General features: G+C 39.6%; 2 protein-coding genes across 2 annotated transcripts; both read right to left on the bottom strand.

Moving 5' to 3' along the window:
• Positions 1 to 5,040: 5,040 nt before the first annotated feature.
• LOC117294496 (acetylcholine receptor subunit alpha-like 1) lies at positions 5,041 to 15,427 on the bottom strand. Its single transcript, XM_033776929.1, has 7 exons — positions 15,362 to 15,427; positions 14,483 to 14,504; positions 8,907 to 9,052; positions 8,109 to 8,153; positions 7,735 to 7,844; positions 6,648 to 7,189; positions 5,041 to 5,048 (listed from the first exon to the last, which is right to left on the bottom strand). The coding sequence occupies exons 1-7, from the start codon at positions 15,425 to 15,427 to the stop codon at positions 5,041 to 5,043; spliced, it is 939 nt and encodes a 312-aa protein (XP_033632820.1).
• Positions 13,835 to 16,879, bottom strand: LOC117297825. The gene is made up of 3 exons (XM_033780979.1): positions 16,715 to 16,879; positions 16,195 to 16,615; positions 13,835 to 14,504 (listed from the first exon to the last, which is right to left on the bottom strand). The coding sequence occupies exons 1-2, from the start codon at positions 16,797 to 16,799 to the stop codon at positions 16,197 to 16,199; spliced, it is 504 nt and encodes a 167-aa protein (XP_033636870.1). The 5' UTR covers positions 16,800 to 16,879; the 3' UTR covers positions 13,835 to 14,504; positions 16,195 to 16,196.
• Positions 16,880 to 18,545: the final 1,666 nt, after the last annotated feature.

Here is an 18,545-nt window from a genome sequence, read left to right as displayed (position 1 = left end):
GTTTGATCACATCGTTTGTTTGTATCTGATCACAAAACGCCAGTTCACTCCCAGTCGCAATTCATCTAAGTGATGCTACACGGATAGTAAAATGTGATGTTTCTATTACGTTTAGAGTGGATTTACACCAAGGTTTTTTTTTTTTTATAACTTAATAAAATACCTGTATTTTTCGTAGCAACACTAAGTGCCGGTTTTCGTGCCTATTGACCGTGCATACCCCTATATTGCATGCAGTCGTTGCTTAATACACGCCTCAGAAAATAGTATCGAGTGACTCACCCCACAATTTAAGCAAATCCTTTGAAATAACAAACACAATGGAGTGGTGCATATCGGTTCTGTGTGTGTATATATATATACACGACCCATTAATAATGACGTAGAGCATTCTTTTATAATAATTATTGAGAAACTTTATCTCTTTTTTGATGGATATTTATTTTATTAGGAGAATTCTAGTCAACAATACACGATTTTTATATAGCAATTTTCTAGGTTTCAATGAACAACATAACAAACGATGGGGACAAAACGGTAAGCTATTGTTATCAGGGACTATGTGAATGCTCATAAAACAGGCTTTTACAGCCTGAACAGTTCACTGGAAAGAATTATTTCTCTGTAGTAAGGCAGTTGACACTTTTGGTAATTACTCGAAATAATTATTAGCATAAAACCTTACTTGCTAACGAGTAATGTGGAGAGGTTGATAGTATAAAACATTGTGAGAAACGGCTCCCTCTGAAGTGGCATAGTTTTCGAAAAAGAAGTTGTTTTCCACGAAGTGGATTTCGAGACCTTAAGTTTCGAATTTGAGGTCTCTAAATAAAGCATCTGAAAGCACAAAACTTCGTGTGACAAGGTTTTTTTTCCGACGACCAATCAAGCTGAAATTTTCACAGGTTTGGTATTTTATGCATATGTTGAGAGACACCAATTGACAATTACCAATAGTGTCCATTGTCTTTAAAACTTTCATAATTATCAGTGAGTCTTCAGATTATGTTTGTTTTAATTTGATATGAGAATACTGAATTTTGTCTATGCATAGAGAACTAAAAGTGGTAGGACAATATCTCTAAAAATGGGTCATATTATTATGTGTAACAGATGATAGTGAAGCCAGTTTAGTTACGTTAAGCCAATTAGGTGGAACATACCAACACCTCTCCTAATAGACGTTTATCGTGGCGTCTCCATCTTGGTCGTGTCCCTTGTATCGAATAACACTAATGAATGGTAATAATCATTTTGCAAATAGGAACCAGTTTATTTTGTGCTTCCAGCCTCAGTTTTATTATACATTGATATAAATGGGGAAAATTCATAATGGATGTACCACGATCATCAAAGGTCTATTGGTTGTCTGTTATTATAAGATGGACAACTTCATATAGTTTAATATAGTTGCTGTCATGTATTTCTCCCGTTCAATCATTTTGAAAAAGAAGAGAAAAAAAAGCCGTTGTTCGAAGTTTCTGTCATAAGGTTTTTTCCTAATAAGATGATTAAAATAAACACAATTGTCAGTTAATCGAATACAAATTGACTATAGAGTGGGATTTTAACCTGCAACTTCCAGATTAATGTGCCGGCCCGCTACCATTTTGTCGTCCATGTATTATGATGTTTTTTCTGCATTCAACAACATTGTTAACTCATCTTCTCATCCGTATGTTGATTTTTGAAAACAAAACATTAGCTATCATCTGCTTAGGCTTATCCAATTGATTTTTTTCACGAACCGCAGTCAATTTGTGAAGTTATTGATAATGTTCACTGCTGAGTACTTATCACCAACAGGTGCTCCACGTGACCCAATAAAAACTCCATTGTTTTCACTGTATAATCTGACTTTAAATCCAATCAAGCGTTCATATACGTTTACGTAGGTAACTCGGCACGACCCTTAAAGGCATTGGTCACTACATGTATATTGGTAGTTACTCAAAGTATCTTGTTAGCAAAAAAACTTACTTGGTAACGAGCAATGGAGAGCGGTTGATAGTTTACAACATTGTGAGAAACGGCTCCCTCTGAAGTAACGTAGTTTTCGTGAAAGAAGTAATTTTCCACTAGAATATTTGAATTTGATTTCGAGACCTCAGAATTATTTTTTGAGATCTCGAAAATCTGAAACCACACAACTTCGTGTTACAAGGGTGTTTTTTCTTCCATTACTATCTCGCACCGTCCATGACCAATTGAGCTAACATTTCCACAGGTTTGTTATTTTGTGCTACGTTGAGATACACCAGGTGAGAAGACTGGTATTTTACAATTACCATAGTGTCCAGTGTCTTCAAGTTAGGACGTTAAGGCAAGGGTGCTTGCTTGTTGGCGGAGTGAAGATCGGTCACAAAAGTGCTGTCATAAACAACACTTGGAGAGCTGAGTGCTGAGGAAAGACAACTGAGTTAAAAACTTGACTCCAAAAACTTGACTCCATAAATTGGCGTTCCGTGATAGTTCACAACGTATAAGAAAAAAACATCTTTCTAAACATATGCGTTTCATCATACAAAATGTTTCAAACGCATTTCATAGAACAACTAACAAAACAATCGCTTTCTTTAAATTCAGTATTTAACAAAATCGTGTAAGTACAACTATATATTACTCTAATCAAAACATGCCAGAAACCAGTGTCTTTAATGAAAATATACACGCAGGATGTAAAAATGAGGGCACACTTCGGTTCCGCAATAAAATCGAGAAACATTGCTGTGCGACTGGTTTTTTCACCTGTGCTTTACGTGTATGCATCTTTACATTGTGTCTTCCTATGACATTATTAAGGGAATCAATGTGTGGTGAAGAGGTTTTCAACTAGTGGTTTAATCCAAACGAGGCCTGGTTCTTGATAATTTTACCGAGGAGAAGTCGAGGTAAATTATCAAGAACCAGGCCTCGGCGGGTTTAAACCACTAGTTGAAAACCGATTCAACACACTTTGATTCCCATTCATAAATAACCTTTTCGGTCAAAAACATCATCACTTTTTGGTCAAACCCTCCAGCTATGAAATGGTAAAACCATCTGCCGCCCTCGCGTAAACAACTCCTTATAAGGGAATGCTGTGCGCGTCGCGCGTATCGCGTGATGTGGCACAGCTGTTTCAGCCGTTGCTCTCGACCAATAGGATTGCAGAAACTAGCTTATAAGCACAGGTGCAAACTCGCGTGTCACGCCCATGAATTAACACCTTTTACCGGTCATAAACAAAGGTGTATACACACCCATGTGACGCACTCTCCACCAATAGGAATAGCGAAACTGTCTGAGGTATTTATGAATGTTGGTTATCAAATCGTTATCAATGTTGTGTCATTACTTTCAAAACGGTTTAAGATCTCTTGAAGCTTACAAAGAACATTTTATGTTCTTATAAAATGTTTGTTGTTAACTCCTCGCTTTACTTTTGTTCAGGCTATGCATGTGTGTAAGTGCGTTGACGGTGTCCAAGATATTTCTGTCCCGGGTCCCGCACGCCCCGGAGATGTAGCCTTGACTCAAGGCTGTTGGCGTAGTGTGCCCCGGCCCGGTGCGGCACGATTCGGCAGTGCACAAGAAGTGCATACACGAACAACGTTTGCATTGTATGTACAGTACATTGTATGTACAGTACATTGTACAGCGAGAACAGTATAGCAATGTCGTGAGTACGATCGTGTCTTTCTACTTTCAACCTCGTAAACGTCAGTGGGGACTCGGATTATGCAGGTCGCGGCTGGCTTGAGCGCCTTGATCAAGGCTACGGGATATTCTGTCCACAGTTATGGGAAAATAACTTGGCTAAAGGAGGTTGATTCAGAAGAGGGCGCTATAAATATCAGAAGAAATTTGTAGACAGTTCGCAATAATAAAATACAGAATCTCGGTGGGACATAATATCCGGCCACGCTTGTTGTTGTAGGCCTATATACCTATAATAAATACGACGCTGAATAATGGCATTGCGTTTTGCTTGTGTTTGAGTGTGAAAGAGAAATTTGCATATAAAAAAAGCGAGCAAGTACAAAATAAAAGGATGGTGAATAAAAAGAAAGAAGAAATATTAAAATTTGAAGTGACAAGAAAATCCTAAACAGGGCAAACCACGCAGTCACTGGAGGTGAATACAAATCCAATCTGTTTGCGAGGCCCAGGTCTGAGGTGGGATTTGAAAGTACGGGAAAAAAACCACCGGGCAAATCTGAGTGATACTCCAAATGCAGTATAGATCCATATAGTGGATGATATCAAGAAATACAAATAATTTTTATTTTGTTAAAACTACCCAAAAAGTTACATTACTTTGTTTGAATGACGACATTGAAAATTAACCACAAAGGTGTGGAATTTGTATCACTGGGCTGGCCCACATTCAAAACTAGAATATGTATTTATTGTCGAACTGGCGTTAGATTGAATCATGATCAGTTGTTTAAAAGACAAGGCTTAGAAATGTGAAAAATAAGACAGCAAAAGATACCAACAAAAATAACCAGAACATCAGCCGTAGTACGTAAACTGATGCGAAGATAGACGTGGATCCAACAGCCACCTTGCAGAACAGGTACATAACTACACCCAAGAAACAAATCAAACAGTTTTAGTTTTTAACTAAGGTTTGTCACATAATAAACCAATACATTAAAGACAATGGACACTATTGGTAATTGTCAAAATCCAGTCTTCTCACTTGGTGTATCTCTAAACATATGCATAAAATAACAAACCTGTGAAAATTTGAGCTCGATTGGTCATCGGAGTTGCGAGATATCTATGAAAGAAAAAACACTCTTGTCACACAAATTGGGTGCTTTCTGATGCTTGATTTCGAGACCTCAAATTCTAACTTGAAGTCTAGAAATCAAATTCGTGGAAAAATACTTCTTTCTCGAAAACTACGTCACTTCAGAGGGAGCCGTTTCTCACAATGTTTTAGACTATCAACCTTTCCCCATTACTCGTTACCAAGTGAGGTTTTATGCCGATAATTATTTTGAGTAATACCAATAGTGTCCACTGCCTTTAAGCTGCACATCCAGGTTTTCAAAACCCTATAACAATACCGTAAAACAACAAAATGTTAATTGTGCTATGGTATTGACCACAGACAAAAAAGAACCTTTTTCTAAGGTTGGTGAGTGAGGCATTTAATTGGAGAGGGCAACTTTAAACAAGAAAGTATATTGTCTCTTTCTAGACATTTGGTATTTCGAAAGGAGATCGAAAATCTTTCTTTTTAAACCTAAATAAAATAGTTTTTTTACTCTGTGGGGTCCATTTCAAACTAAGCGAAATTCCCTTTGAAGTGGTGGCATTACTGTTAGACACGGCGTAAAAGTGTGAAAAAACGCGACGTAAATTCACTTCCGCCCAAGGTTTGAAAAGGAGAAACACACAGTTTTGCGCCCCCTTCTGTCCGTCTAAGGGTTCTTTATGGGTGCGTTCGATAAGGTCTCTGGGTCTACCCCGCGGGGTGCTCACTCGGGTGAGCCCCTGACAAGAGCTTAACGAACGATCACTCACCGCTCTCGTAGTGACGTCATGTACCTAGGGCCAGCCCCCAAGTGACCCACTCCACAAGCAGGGCACTGGGGGCTAACCCGGGTGAGCCCCTGGAATGACGTCAAAGCTATTCGAACGCACCGGAGACGGACCGGTGTGGCGGTCTCGGAGCTCCGGCGGTCTCAGAGCTCCAGATTACCAAATACGGTAGTATTACGTCATGCCGTGCCTGCGCACACCAAGCGAAAGTAGTCGATTTTAGCGCCGTGCCGAGTACACTCTCGTAGTAGACTTAGGGACAAGTCGTTTATTGTCCCACGCGGTGAGATAGTCGAGTTGCAGCGGTGCTCTCCGCGCGCGAACTGCTGGTTGCGCAACTACATGCGCTGCCCGACTCCAGGCAGCTCGTAGTAGTCGCGCAACCAGCAGTTCGCTGCAACTCGACTATCTCACCGCGTGGGACCATAAACGACTTGTCCACAAGTCCACTCTCGTAGCTGTCATGGCGGCGCCCATATCGTGTGGTGAACGAGTGGAGCGTATGCGACAGTATTGTGAAAAAAAGTAATCACGTTTATAAAAAGTATTTGAGGAGTTGGAATTACAAAGAAGGTTCTTCTGAAAGCCAGAAAAGGGTACTGGGTTGCCCCTCGGAAAAGCACTCGTACGACGATAACCGTGCAAAACATGCAGGTCTCGAAGATTTATTCGTTGCGGTAGGGGGGGGGGGGCGACGGGGACTCACGCCCAACGACAGCATGCTACGTCATCCCGGAGAGCTTGGCACGCCAGAGATCTGAGACCGTAATTACTGCGTGCCGAAATGTCCGGTGACGTCACCCGGAGCTCTGAGACCGCCGGAGCGCTGAGGCCGCCACACGGGACGACCCAGGGAAGCTAAACGAACGCACCCTATTGTGTGAAACCCGTACCCTCTTGCACGCACGTCACAAAATGCGGAGACTGTGCCACGCTCACCATTTTGGTGGTCAATAGGCATGGTTTACGTGTTAACGCCGCGTCGCCTAAAAATGTGCACTTCACTGAACAATGCACAGTGACGTTGACCACCAAAATGGCGCATCCAAGATTATTTGGATGATGACGTAAGGTGAATTGGGTAAATATCAACCTATCTATGAACTTACCGACTACGGGTACAACGATGCCTTGTGGGGGCATAGCGCCCGATATGAGCTGCTGAAAGAGGATGAAGGCTAAAAGGTTGGTAATACCAAGGGATATCTTCTCCCCGGATTCGGGCGGCATACAAAATACCAACAAGGAAATCGTCGTAAGAATCACTGATGGAATAATCATACTGAAGACATAGAACATGGATCCCCTCTTCAACGTCAACCTGTAAACCACACGGGAGAAAGGAGCCTCGCAACACATGTAATAGATTGATTCTTGAGACGACTCGACCTTCTGGAGACTCCACACCCCATTTATGCTGAATAAGTGATTATAGGAGTCGTCATCGTTGTCGAAACGGGAGAGATTCATTTTAGCAGAGTCGTAAACCCACGACAAGAATGAGGCCTCACAATACTGAACATCGAACGGGAACTTGCTGACTTCGACAGCGCAGTATATTTTACACATGATGGGTGCGTGCCACTGAACGGTTCCATCTGAGGTAACCCACAGCTCTACCTCATCCATTGTTAAGAACTCGAAGGCGACACTGGAAAGGAAAATTGGAAATAAATTTAGTAATCGGTTTGTATAAAGCGCTTTATACCCATCAGAAGCGATTCCAACATTTTTACCTCGGTCACTGTGGGCCATTTAATCCATTCCTTAAACCATCTAAGCTCCCTGGGAGTATGCGTGTGCAATGGTGCAACGTGCTACTAAGCTAAATCAATCACAAGAACCATTTCTGCCCTCACAGGGAGGTACCGGATTACTCATGGGTGGATAGAAGAAAGTCATAGTTAAGTGTCTTTTTTAGGGTCACAAGAGTGTCACGACCAGAACTTGAACCAACACTCTGCTGAACAGAAACACCAGAGCTTGAGTTCGGTGCTCTTATATCCGCTCGCCATGATACCCAAAGTGTCTTTATAAAAGCAGAACAAGTTTTAGGCTGAACGATTTATTGAATGTTACCCTAAACCCAAAACAAAACCAAAACATTTAAATATTTTGTATGAAAACTGGTAAAAAAGTAACGCACAATAGAACAATTAAACCCTTTGTTTTTTGACGAGATTAACTTTTACTTACTTTTGGAGCAACTTGAGTTTGGGTATCCAGATATCCGATTCTGATACGAAAATCTCATTAACTCCATCGTAGTTGTCAGGGTTCCAGACCAGGTATTCGTCCTTCCATGTCTGTCAGTTGGATAAAAGGATAACACCTAGCAATATTAATGAAAATATTCATTTAAATTCACATTTATTTTAAAACATGTCAAAAACACAGCATTGCAGAATGCATATCATTCATAGAAAAGACAGTATGTACAGAAAGGCCGATTTGATAAGCCGAGGCTTGTAGTATCGTGAAATGACTTTATGGAAATGAAGGCAAAGGATAAAGGTCAACATCTGAGCTTCACCCAATACCCTACTTGGTGAACTTATTTTCTAACTTACCATCTCTAGCCATCCGTTCACTGTCAACTGCTGTTTAGAAACATCCTACAAAAAGAAATGTGCAAAGTATGAAAATCAAGGTGTGACTGTGCAATAAGACGACATTCGATGACGTGTTCTTTTGTTGTACACCAATTGTTATTCAGAATATCTGAATTTACGGTTCGCGTAAGTGCGATGTATGTCGGCTACGGCTTAGTCTTGGTGCAAGACGTTTCTCGTTACCCTTTAACACAGCAGCAGCGAGGCCAACTCACCAACAGCGCCCGCATCGACTAACCTCACTTAGCCCACTCACCGCCCCTCACCGGTCTCTCGGGCGCCCTATGATGGGCACTGTTGGTGAGTTGGCCGCGCTGTGCGTGAAAGGAAAACGAGAAACGTCTTGCACCAAGACTAGCTACGGCTATGCGGCTAAATGGATCGCCCGTCGTCATGAATTGAAGTATTGGACGTCCATAGCAACACCCATAACAACAGTCCTAGCCGCCAATTTGAAAAGGCTCGATAATGTGTCATTGCGGCCGGGAAACAATTTGTTCTGCTTTACGAAATTGCCAATGTCGTAGTGCTTTTCAATTTTGAATTGTGTTTCTTCTTCTAGATCAATTAAAAAAAACTTAAAAAACAGCAGGGCAACTTTTCAGGATGGCAATTCTAACGTGTAGAAGAAGAAAACAATTGCGGTCGATGTCTAAAGGAGTGTATATCCCAAACTACATGCACTTGAAAAAGTGGAAAATAAGTAACAATTATTGTTCGTATTAAAATTGAAGAAAAATATTTGTAATGACTTACAAACTCAACAATTTGATCAATCCGGAGACGGATGGTAACGTGAACTGCCTTGGAGGAGTTTACCAACGGTCTTGTGTTCCGAGGACCATATCTGCTGAGAAGGTGAGTCACGACGCTCTTTTCTGATGCCGAGGAGACAAGTGTCACTACAAAAAAGAGGTTTAACTCATCATCAGTGGTAAAAGACGACAAGCACCAACCACGAACTGATCTTTAATGGGCACTGGGGTGGATTTCACAAAGAGTTTTAACTTGAAGACTATAGTCTTATCTCGAGTTAGGACGAGTTACTCGTCCTAACTTAGGACTAACCGTACGTTTTGTTTATCTCCTAGGACTAGACCTTAGTTAGGAAATCGACCACAGGACACATTTTGTAATTGTCAAATACCAGTGTTCTTAATAACAATAATATTTATTTGGGCAAACACATTAACAAGCACATGTACACATTAAAAATATTCTTTTTTAAAACAAGATAAAACGACAGTGGGGTGCCCAGGAGAGCATAAACGTTTTAATAAAATAACTATCGCTAAAAGGCGTATGTCTCCTAAATCCCCCAAAACACATTAAGTCTAGACATCAAAAAGTTTCTTGAGCTTACATAAAAATACGGTAAGGGGACACATATGAATTTTTAACAGGTCATTATAGGCAAGTTACACTTGGTGTATCCCAACAAATGCACAAAATAACAAACCTGTGGAAAGTTGTGAGAGAATAATGGAAGAAAAAACACCCTTGTTGCACAAGTTGTGTACTTTCAGATGCTTGCACTCCAGACCTCAGCTGAGGTCTAGAAGTTCAATTCAAATATTTCAGTGAGTACTTCAGAGGAGGCCGTTTCTCAAAGCTCTCCATCGTCGTTACCAAATAGGTTTTTATGCTAACAATTATTTAGCGTAATAACGAGCAGTTAAAGTCACCTGGAAGTGGTATTTTTTCAAAATAAAGCTTTTGTCACTAATATATGTGTTTTGATGAGTGGAATGTGAATACACAGTTAACTAAGGTTTTAAAAAATCAGTTCTTATGTTATTTTCAAATTTAAGAGTAGACCCCGACCCGAGAGGGCGCTGTCCGTGACGTAAATCGAGGCAGACTTTGCCTGTAATGCGTAGAGTAAACACAATTGCAAAGTACATGTACGGACCAAGTCGTGAGTTTGTACGTTTAAAAAAAAAAAAAAAATGTTTTTTTCCGGCAATGCCGACCAGGTGTATTGCTGCTGAATGCAGAAAAACACTTTTTGAAATGTACCAACTCACGACTTGGACGTACATGTACTTTGCACGTGTGTTTACTATAAGAATTGCAGGCAAAGTCTGCCTCGATTGAGGTCACAGTAGGGGTAGGCGGAGTCAGCCCCCCAAACAACTTTATATATTTTTTAAACATATAAATCGTGACAAACAATTACTAAAAAAATTGTTTTATTGTTCGTAAGCATATACTGACTCCGCGGCAGTACAGTTAATTACGATCCTATAAGCTAAAGTAGTAGTCCAGTCTAATTTCTATACCATCCGCCCTGGTAATAGTTAAAAAGCAGGACAGTTCTTTTCAGAACTGAGAAGTCTCCCGAACCTCCGATTATCTACTCCACGGCAGTAGAATAAAGCAAGACAGTTCCCTAAGAACAACTCTACCTGGCAAGTAGATACACACATGGTGTTACCGCAAACCAAATATACATTGATACCTCACCATGCAATGCCTCAAATCCTTTATACATATACTATTATGTTTGAAAGAAAAACAATTCTATTTCCAGGTGACTTTAAAGCAATTAGACACTTTCGGTAAACAGTGTTGTCCAAGGCCCACACATTGTGTGTCACAACTTATATATATAAAATAACAAACCTGCTCACTGTCATCGGAGTCGGAAGAAAATAACGGGAAACCCACCCTTGTTTCCGCACGTTGCGCCGTGTCATGACATGTGTTTAAAATTAATCCGTAATTCTCGATATCGAGAATTGATATACTTTTAATGTTTTATAAAAAAAGTAAAGCATTTCATGTAATAATATCTCAAGAGAAGTCTTTCACCATTACCTTCTGTAAACCCTGTAAGTTATTTGTAAATCTGTGAACTTTTTTTTTCTGTACCGAAAGTGTACAATGGCTTTAAAGGGAAAGTTATACCTTTGGATTTTTAGAACCATTCGATCGTTCCAATCCTAAATGTTGATGTCGGCCTATACAATAAAACTAACTTGAGTGTGAAAATGTTAATTCAAAAGGTGATCCCCGTTTTGGAGATTTAGCCAAAAATTCCAAGGCGAATATGTCCACGCATGGAGACTCATCCCTATGAGGAACACACAATTGGAAAAACGTTACTGTAGCAACGCTTCTCAGATTTGAATTTGGGGCATAAAAGCTGATATATTTTTACACTTCAAAACGCTTTATACCGCCGAAAGCTATTGTATTTTCAACCAAATAAGTTTTATTGCCGTTTTTCAAGAGTCAGTGATTACCAAGCGTAGATGCCAGTAGAAGGATGCGTCTGATGGGGACACACAAAGGAAAATAGTATTGGAAATCGATAAAAACACAAAGGAATGAATGGAATATTTAATGAGGACACACAAAGGAAAGGGATTACAATTTTGGGGACACACAAAGGAAAGGGATTAAGATTTTGGGGACACACAAAGGAAGACGAAAGGTTGAATGGAATATTTAATGAGGACACACAATGGAAGACGGAAGGAGAAGGGATTACAATTTTGGGGACACACATAGGAAAGGGATTAAGATTTTGGGGACACACAAAGGAAGACGAAAGGTTGAATGAAATATTTAATGAGGACACACAAAGGAAGACGGAAGGAGAAGGGATTAAAATTTTGTGGACACACAAAGGAAGACGGAAGGTTGAATGAAATATTTAATGAGGACACACAATAGGAAGATGGAGTTTCATCATACCTAAATTAAACGTAAACAGAACTATAGTATACAGGATTAAAATGATCCCCCCATCATAGGTAACTATCAACTATATTGACCTATATTATTTTCTACCCTCACCTGAAAAAGAAATATTCCGTCAGTTGTTAATGTTTTATTTATTTTTTCAGCAGGACTCCTACGTGTCTTAAAACATTAATGCAGTTAAAGTAATCTTAGTAAATTCACTAAGTTCAACTGAAGTTATTAAATATAATAATATTTGATTTTATGTTATGTTACTTACACTTTTAGTGTTTAAAACCATTATGCAATTACACGTCGAAAATAATGCGAGCTTATTTCTGTATTTAGTTTTTATAAAACAAATTATCATTGGAATAAAAAAAAACGAACCCCATAATTTGAGATTACCTACATGAAACGCGTACAGTAAATTCGATTCTTTATAATCGAATATTCGGATGTTACTTGAAAAGAGTAAGGGTGTATAATTTGCAGGCTCATAATTATAACAACAAATTTAAATGCTTCGTACTTACTAAATTGTGTATTTGACTTGCCATTTTGTTGAGGTCCAGATGCTACGATTGCTCAGGTTGGCCGTCATCAATGTGCTCATAAGATAATAACATTATATCACTCCGCCCAACTGACGTCACGATTGCTTAAAATAAACTTATGTCAGAGAAACACCACCTAGATGTCTCTTGAAAATCACTGCATTAGACTTAACTCAAGTCTCACTCATCTGCATCGCCAGATGATGCTCTGCATTCCCCCAGCCTGCCTCGAGACCACAAGTTACATTTTGACGACGAGGGCGCACTACGGCTAGTTTGCTAGTTGACGTAATATTATGCCTAGCACCTCCCACACGAGAACGGGAATTTAACCAAGTCTATCACTGCATAGGCACGCCAGGGTCCAATTTCATTGAGCTGCTTAAACACAAAACTTGCTTAAGCACGAAAATAGCTTGGTTATTTTACACATGTTACAGGCCAAAATTCCCCCATATACATCGCTTGTGACTTGTGGCATAAAAATGAGTGGAGTCTTGGCCGGTAATCTGATTTTACTAAGCAATGATTTGTTTGCTTGAGCAAATTTTCTGCTTAACAGATCCATTAAATTTGGCCCAGACCGCGTCAGTCATGCAGTACGCGCGAGTTAACATTCTGCTCGGACAATAATTTGGGAAAATCTATCTGCACACCCAGCAGTGCACTCCATAAACATTGTTAAGACTTTACAGAGCGTACAGTGTTTAAAATTTAAAGGCAGTGGACACTATTTGTAATTACTCAAAATTTAGCATAATACCTCACTTGGTAACTAGTAAGGGGAGAGGTTGGTGTTACATTGTGAGAAACGGTTTTATTTGAAGTGACGTAGTTTTCGAGAAAGAAGTAATTTTCCACGAATTTGATTTCGATACCTAAAGTTTAGAATTTGAGGTCTCGAAATCAAACATCTGAAAGCACACAACTTTGTGTGAGAAGGGTGTTTTTTTCTTTCATAGTTATCTCGCCGAGCAATTGAGCTCAAATTTTCTCAGGTTTGTTATTTTATGCATGTTGAGATACACCAAGTGAGAAGACTGGTCTTTGACAATTACCAATAGTGTCAAATGTCTATAACATGTAAGCATAAGTTTCGTACCCACATTTTTCACATGCGATTGTATAATCTGAAATAAGTTTGTTGAGCTTTAAAGAAGGTTTCAAAAGTGGGTACAACATTTGTGTTTAAACTCTAAGCACTGTTTTTAGAGTGTGGCCACCACATCTCATGCAAAAGCTTATTCCGACAGATGTTAAAAATTATGTGTGTTCATTTTTGTTATTCGGTGTGTTTGTTTTTTTCTCTTCTGTTTTCTGTGTACAGTACAGAGGAAGAGTCATATGTGATCGTCGTGATAAATAAGTGCTCAATTTAGTACTTCTGTCTCTTTAATTCAATTCAATTCAATTCAATTCAATTCAATTATAATCAACATTTATTTTCATATTGGTGAACAGAGGAGAAGATTACAACAATTTTAGTAAAATAAATTAAGTCAAAGACTGTCGAGAACTGATTGGAAAAAAATATTGAATAACAACAAATTAATAATGAAATGAAAATAATATACAATGTCATGGATACGGAGTAAACCAATACGGATGCATTTTACCGAAGCCAAAAGGCGGTGTTTTGAAAATATGACACTGACAAAATACACAACGAAATAATTTCAGCAAAAAAAAGAAAAGGAACAAACAAAAACAAATTTACAATTGAACTCAAAGTGGAGTAGACCTACGTTGAACGAAAAAAATTTGTATTATAATAAAACAAAAACGAAGGAGCTATGATAACAAAACTATGATATAATAACTTTTGAATAGAGGGACACATAATACTTAATAACTCGACTATAGGAAGGGGATACAAAATGGAGACAGAAACACAACTTTCATTGGAGTGAATTTTCACGGCCGTCAGCAGTTTTAATCGTTGTGGTTTGAAGCAAGCCCCGACCACCTTTTACATCATAACCAGAGATTAGCTAATTTACGTTATATTTAAAATCCATAATGTGATGTTTCAATCGATAAGTTGCGCCAAAGCATGGTCAAACGTTCCCTCACAAGTCGTCTCACCTTTCACCCATGAAACAGATTCCTGTGAAAGACAAATATTAAAGTAAACGTATTTATTTGAAAGGCGCTATAGACGCATTTGGTAAATATCAAAGACCTGTATTCTCACTTGATGTATCCAAACATAATATGAAAATAACTAACCTGTGAAATCGAATTTGCAAGAGAATAATGAAAATAAAAATAACTTTGTGTACTTTCAGATGCATAGTAAAGGCTTCAGATGGAGTCTTATTTGAGTGCGAAATTACTTCTTTAAAAAAAAAAATACGTTACTTCAGAGGGAGCCGTTTCTCACAATGTTGTATACTATCAACAGCTCTCCATGGCTTATTTTACAAGTCAGTTTTTATGTTAAAAATTATTTGTAGTAACGTAACTACAAATAGTGTCCAGTGCCTCTTAAAGGAACACGTTGCCTTGGATCGATCGAGTTGGTCTTTGAAGAGCGTTTGTAACCGTTTGTTATAAAATGCATAATATGGTTGGAAAGATGTTTTAAAAGTAGAATACAATAATCCACACGAATCTGCCTCGAAATTGCACAGCTTTCCTTTTACCTCGTCGACAAACACGGTCGGCCATAAAAGGCCGACCATGTTAGTTCGCAAAGCAAAAGGAAAACCACGCAATTTCGAGGCAAATTTGTGTGGATCATTGTATTCTACTTATAAAACATCTTTCCAACCATATGCATTTTATAACATACGGTTACAAATGCTTTTTATACTGACAACTCGTCAGATCCAAGGCAAAGTGTCCCTTTCAACTCACTTTACATGCTAAAAAAACCCCGGATCCAACGGTTCACTATTGGTGTAATTACAGAAGCACTCATTGACTCGAGCTTTAATATTGTAACATTGATATTCTTATTACGGATCGCCACGTGTGAGTTCTGTGGCCGAGGTCCTTTTTGTCGGAGTCCGAGTCTCTCAGGTCCATGTCCGAGTCTCATTCTACACCCCAAAAAATAGACTCGAGACCGGTCTCGAAGGTATGACCGGTCTCGAGTCCTCAAACAGTGCCGATGCTTTTTATTGTTTAAAGCCATTGGACCCTTTCGGTACAGAAAAAAAAGTTCACAGATTTACAAATAACTTACAGGGTTTACAGAAGGTAGTGGTGAAATACTTCTCTTTAAATTTTATTCCATGAAATGCTTTACTTTTTGAGAAAATAGTAAAACAATATCAATTCTCGTTAACGAGAATTACGGATTTATTTTAAACACATGTCATGACACGGCGAAACTTGCGGATACAAGGGTGGGTTTTCCCGTTATTTTCTCCCGACTCCGATGACCGATTAAGCCCATATTTTCACAGGTTTGTTATTTGATATAGAAGTTGTGATACACGAAGTGTGGGCCTTGGACAATACTGTTTACCAAAAGGGTCCAATGGCTTTAAAGGCAGTGGACACTATTGGTAATTACTCAAAATAATTATCAGTATAAAACCTCACTTGGTAACGAGTAATGGGGAGAGGTGTATAAAACATTGTAAGAAACGGCTCCCTCTGAAGTGACGTAGTTTTCGAGAAAGCAATTTTCCGATTGAGCTCAAATTTTCACAGGCTTGTTATTTTATGCATATGTTGAGATACACCAACTGTGAAGACTAGTCTTTGACAATTACCAATAGTGTGCGGTGTCTTTAACTGTTATGGTTTGCCATAACTATAACTAATATTTACACCTTAAACATTACCTTTACTCTTTACACTTCAACGGCAGCTTTAAGCAACCTTTGATTGGAGATGCAAGCTTAAACAAGGGATGTGGGTTATCCCCCTTGGCAAGTTTGAAGCAAATATAGGCCTTGTCCCCATCGCAACCACCCATTCCGCTCAGAACAGCTTCGGTCTTTATGTGCAAGACGCCTCCAGACAGCGGTGTGCTACTTTGTCCCGATGACAAACTTTGTTTGATATCTGGCGCTCCAGATGTAACGTTTGTTCTGCTGGCTGAGAGTGAGAGCTTCCACAGGCCGGTGCCTGTCAGGTCCTGAACAGTTGACGAATACGTGGTTACTTTGACCCAGAAGGCAACCCTCAGATTGTTCACACCAGGAGCTGCCCCCCACGACGATAAGCCGAATTTGGCAGTATGAAATGAAACGTTTGGTATGACTGAAATATAAAGGACACATACATTAAGTCATTAGGGTGATCGTCAAGATTATTTTAGGAGAACAAAATACGAAACACAATAACTGATCTAGGGCCTACCGTCTCCGTTGACCATGTCAGAGTATACAACAAGCACGGCTCCGGCAAGCAGGAGCAACGCCCAGGCTGAGGGTAGTCTTGCCATTTTCCCGTTGTCTTCTCAGTAACCCGCGTGAATATACAGATTCAAACTTGGTTACATGTGAGCTGAGTAATGAATTCTACAACAAGTGGGGACCGTTGTGTTTGCGAATTTCTTTTGAATCATTTTGTTGAAAACAAATGTTATCGATTTCGCTGCTGCCAGTGGCTAAGCCTCCTCATTCAGTCGAACATGACCTTTCGAAGGTTCTAATGTCTATTGATGAACGAACGTTTTTACCATAAATACAACATCTGATAAGAAAGCTTCACACCTATTAAGGTGAAAAGATGTGATTTTCACTATTATTAAATCATCAATGACAATCAACGATTTAGCCTCAAAACGGTATTTAAATCATTTGGGAGTTATGCATCCCTCCCCCACGTTTCATTTGTTCACATTCAAGGTCCCTAATTAAAGGTGACGAATGGTGACGTGTTTTGGTAATGGGAGACTTTCTGGGACGATAGAGGGCAGCAGACTTACCGGGTAAATCCATTGTTCTCAGAATTATGCGTATGTTCAGAACTACGTAAACAATGGAAATTTACCCGGTATGTCTGCTGCCGCCTAGCGTTGGAAAGTCGCCTATTAACCGTAAAGTAATAGTGATGCCCTGTACCTCCCAGCTGCACACGTTTCTCTAACACTCTCATCTGGGTTAAGCACACGGATTCCAGGTCGCAGTGTCCTAGATATTTTCTGTCAAAATTGCAGTCTTCTTTTTCATCACAGGCTTCAGTATGAGCCTTTTTGAGATATGGCGGACACAATGCTACAACACTATATAAGGCTTGGGTAAGTCTATCTGTGTACACCCAAACCAAACAGTACACTCCTATCACATCCGCTATACCTCAAAAAAGCTTATACTGAGCGTGCTTCCTTACAGTGGACCCGGCACTATATCTTGGTGCCAATAATTGTGGTTTCGATGTCGTCACAGCCGTATCCATGACGTGTGGATTAAAATAGTATTAGTGCCATACATCATGTATTAAATAAGGGAATGAAAGGGTACCGATGAGTTCTTAAACGGTCATTTAAAACCGGCAGCAGGGTCGTTGCCGTGTGATAAAGGCCCGAGCCAAATACGAGGGCCTTTATCGCACTGCAACGACCCTGAAAGGTTTTAAACGGCAGTTTAAGAAAAGTTACTACTCTTTTATTCCCATTTATAAATGTCTTTTTGGTTAAAAGTCGTAATAAAGTAAGAAACTCTGTAAAACTTATCCGTTGTGCGACGCGATTGAGCTCTGTACGTCCGTGTGTTGCATTAGGGACTTTTCGTTTTCGACGACGGATGGTTCTGCGACGGTTGTTCATGCTAAACGTTGTCGTTTTCAGCACAACGAATATTCATCCCAAGTACTGTCGTAGAAATTGAGGGACGACCGTCCTCAAAGCCGACGCATGCGCAGATGACGCCAAATGAGGACATTCTCGATTCCCTTGTTTTTATCCGCAAGGATAAAGAAAGGTATTTGAACAACCAGAGATGCCACTGGATAAACGTGCAGTGACGTAAGCATTCAGTATGTTGTGTTTGGATTGGTCCGAGGTGACGCTTGGATCTGCATTTTATGTATCTATAGGTGAATGTGAAGATGGACGAGGGTTGACCTACGCTGAGGCCACTCAATGGTGTTATTCACGAGCCTCAAAGTGTGACGTCAGATGTTCAGGCTAGATTTACTCGTCCCCATCAGGGAAAAATTTCATAAAGCTGTTTAGTTTGCTAAGCAA

Source organism: Asterias rubens, chromosome 1 (assembly GCF_902459465.1).
Source record: "Asterias rubens chromosome 1, eAstRub1.3, whole genome shotgun sequence".
Classification (NCBI taxonomy): Eukaryota; Metazoa; Echinodermata; class Asteroidea; order Forcipulatida; family Asteriidae; genus Asterias; species Asterias rubens.
Note: the sequence above shows the minus strand (reverse complement) of the source record. Positions and strands in the feature narration are given on the sequence as shown.

What these genes read in the sequence shown, in the direction of transcription:
- LOC117294496 (XM_033776929.1), bottom strand. Translation starts at nt 15,427, where the DNA reads ATGGACCTGAGAGACTCGGACTCCGACAAAAAGGACCTCGGCCACAGA. An exon ending in TTGATCAAATTGTTGAGTTT is followed by an intron (nt 8,154 to 8,906) that starts GTAAGTCATTAC and finishes TTCTTTTTGTAG; the next exon opens with GATGTTTCTAAACAGCAGTT. An exon ending in AAACTCAAGTTGCTCCAAAA is followed by an intron (nt 7,190 to 7,734) that starts GTAAGTAAAAGT and finishes TTTCCTTTCCAG; the next exon opens with TGTCGCCTTCGAGTTCTTAA.
- LOC117297825 (XM_033780979.1), bottom strand. Translation starts at nt 16,799, where the DNA reads ATGGCAAGACTACCCTCAGCCTGGGCGTTGCTCCTGCTTGCCGGAGCC. An exon ending in TGACATGGTCAACGGAGACG is followed by an intron (nt 16,616 to 16,714) that starts GTAGGCCCTAGA and finishes TTTATATTTCAG; the next exon opens with TCATACCAAACGTTTCATTT.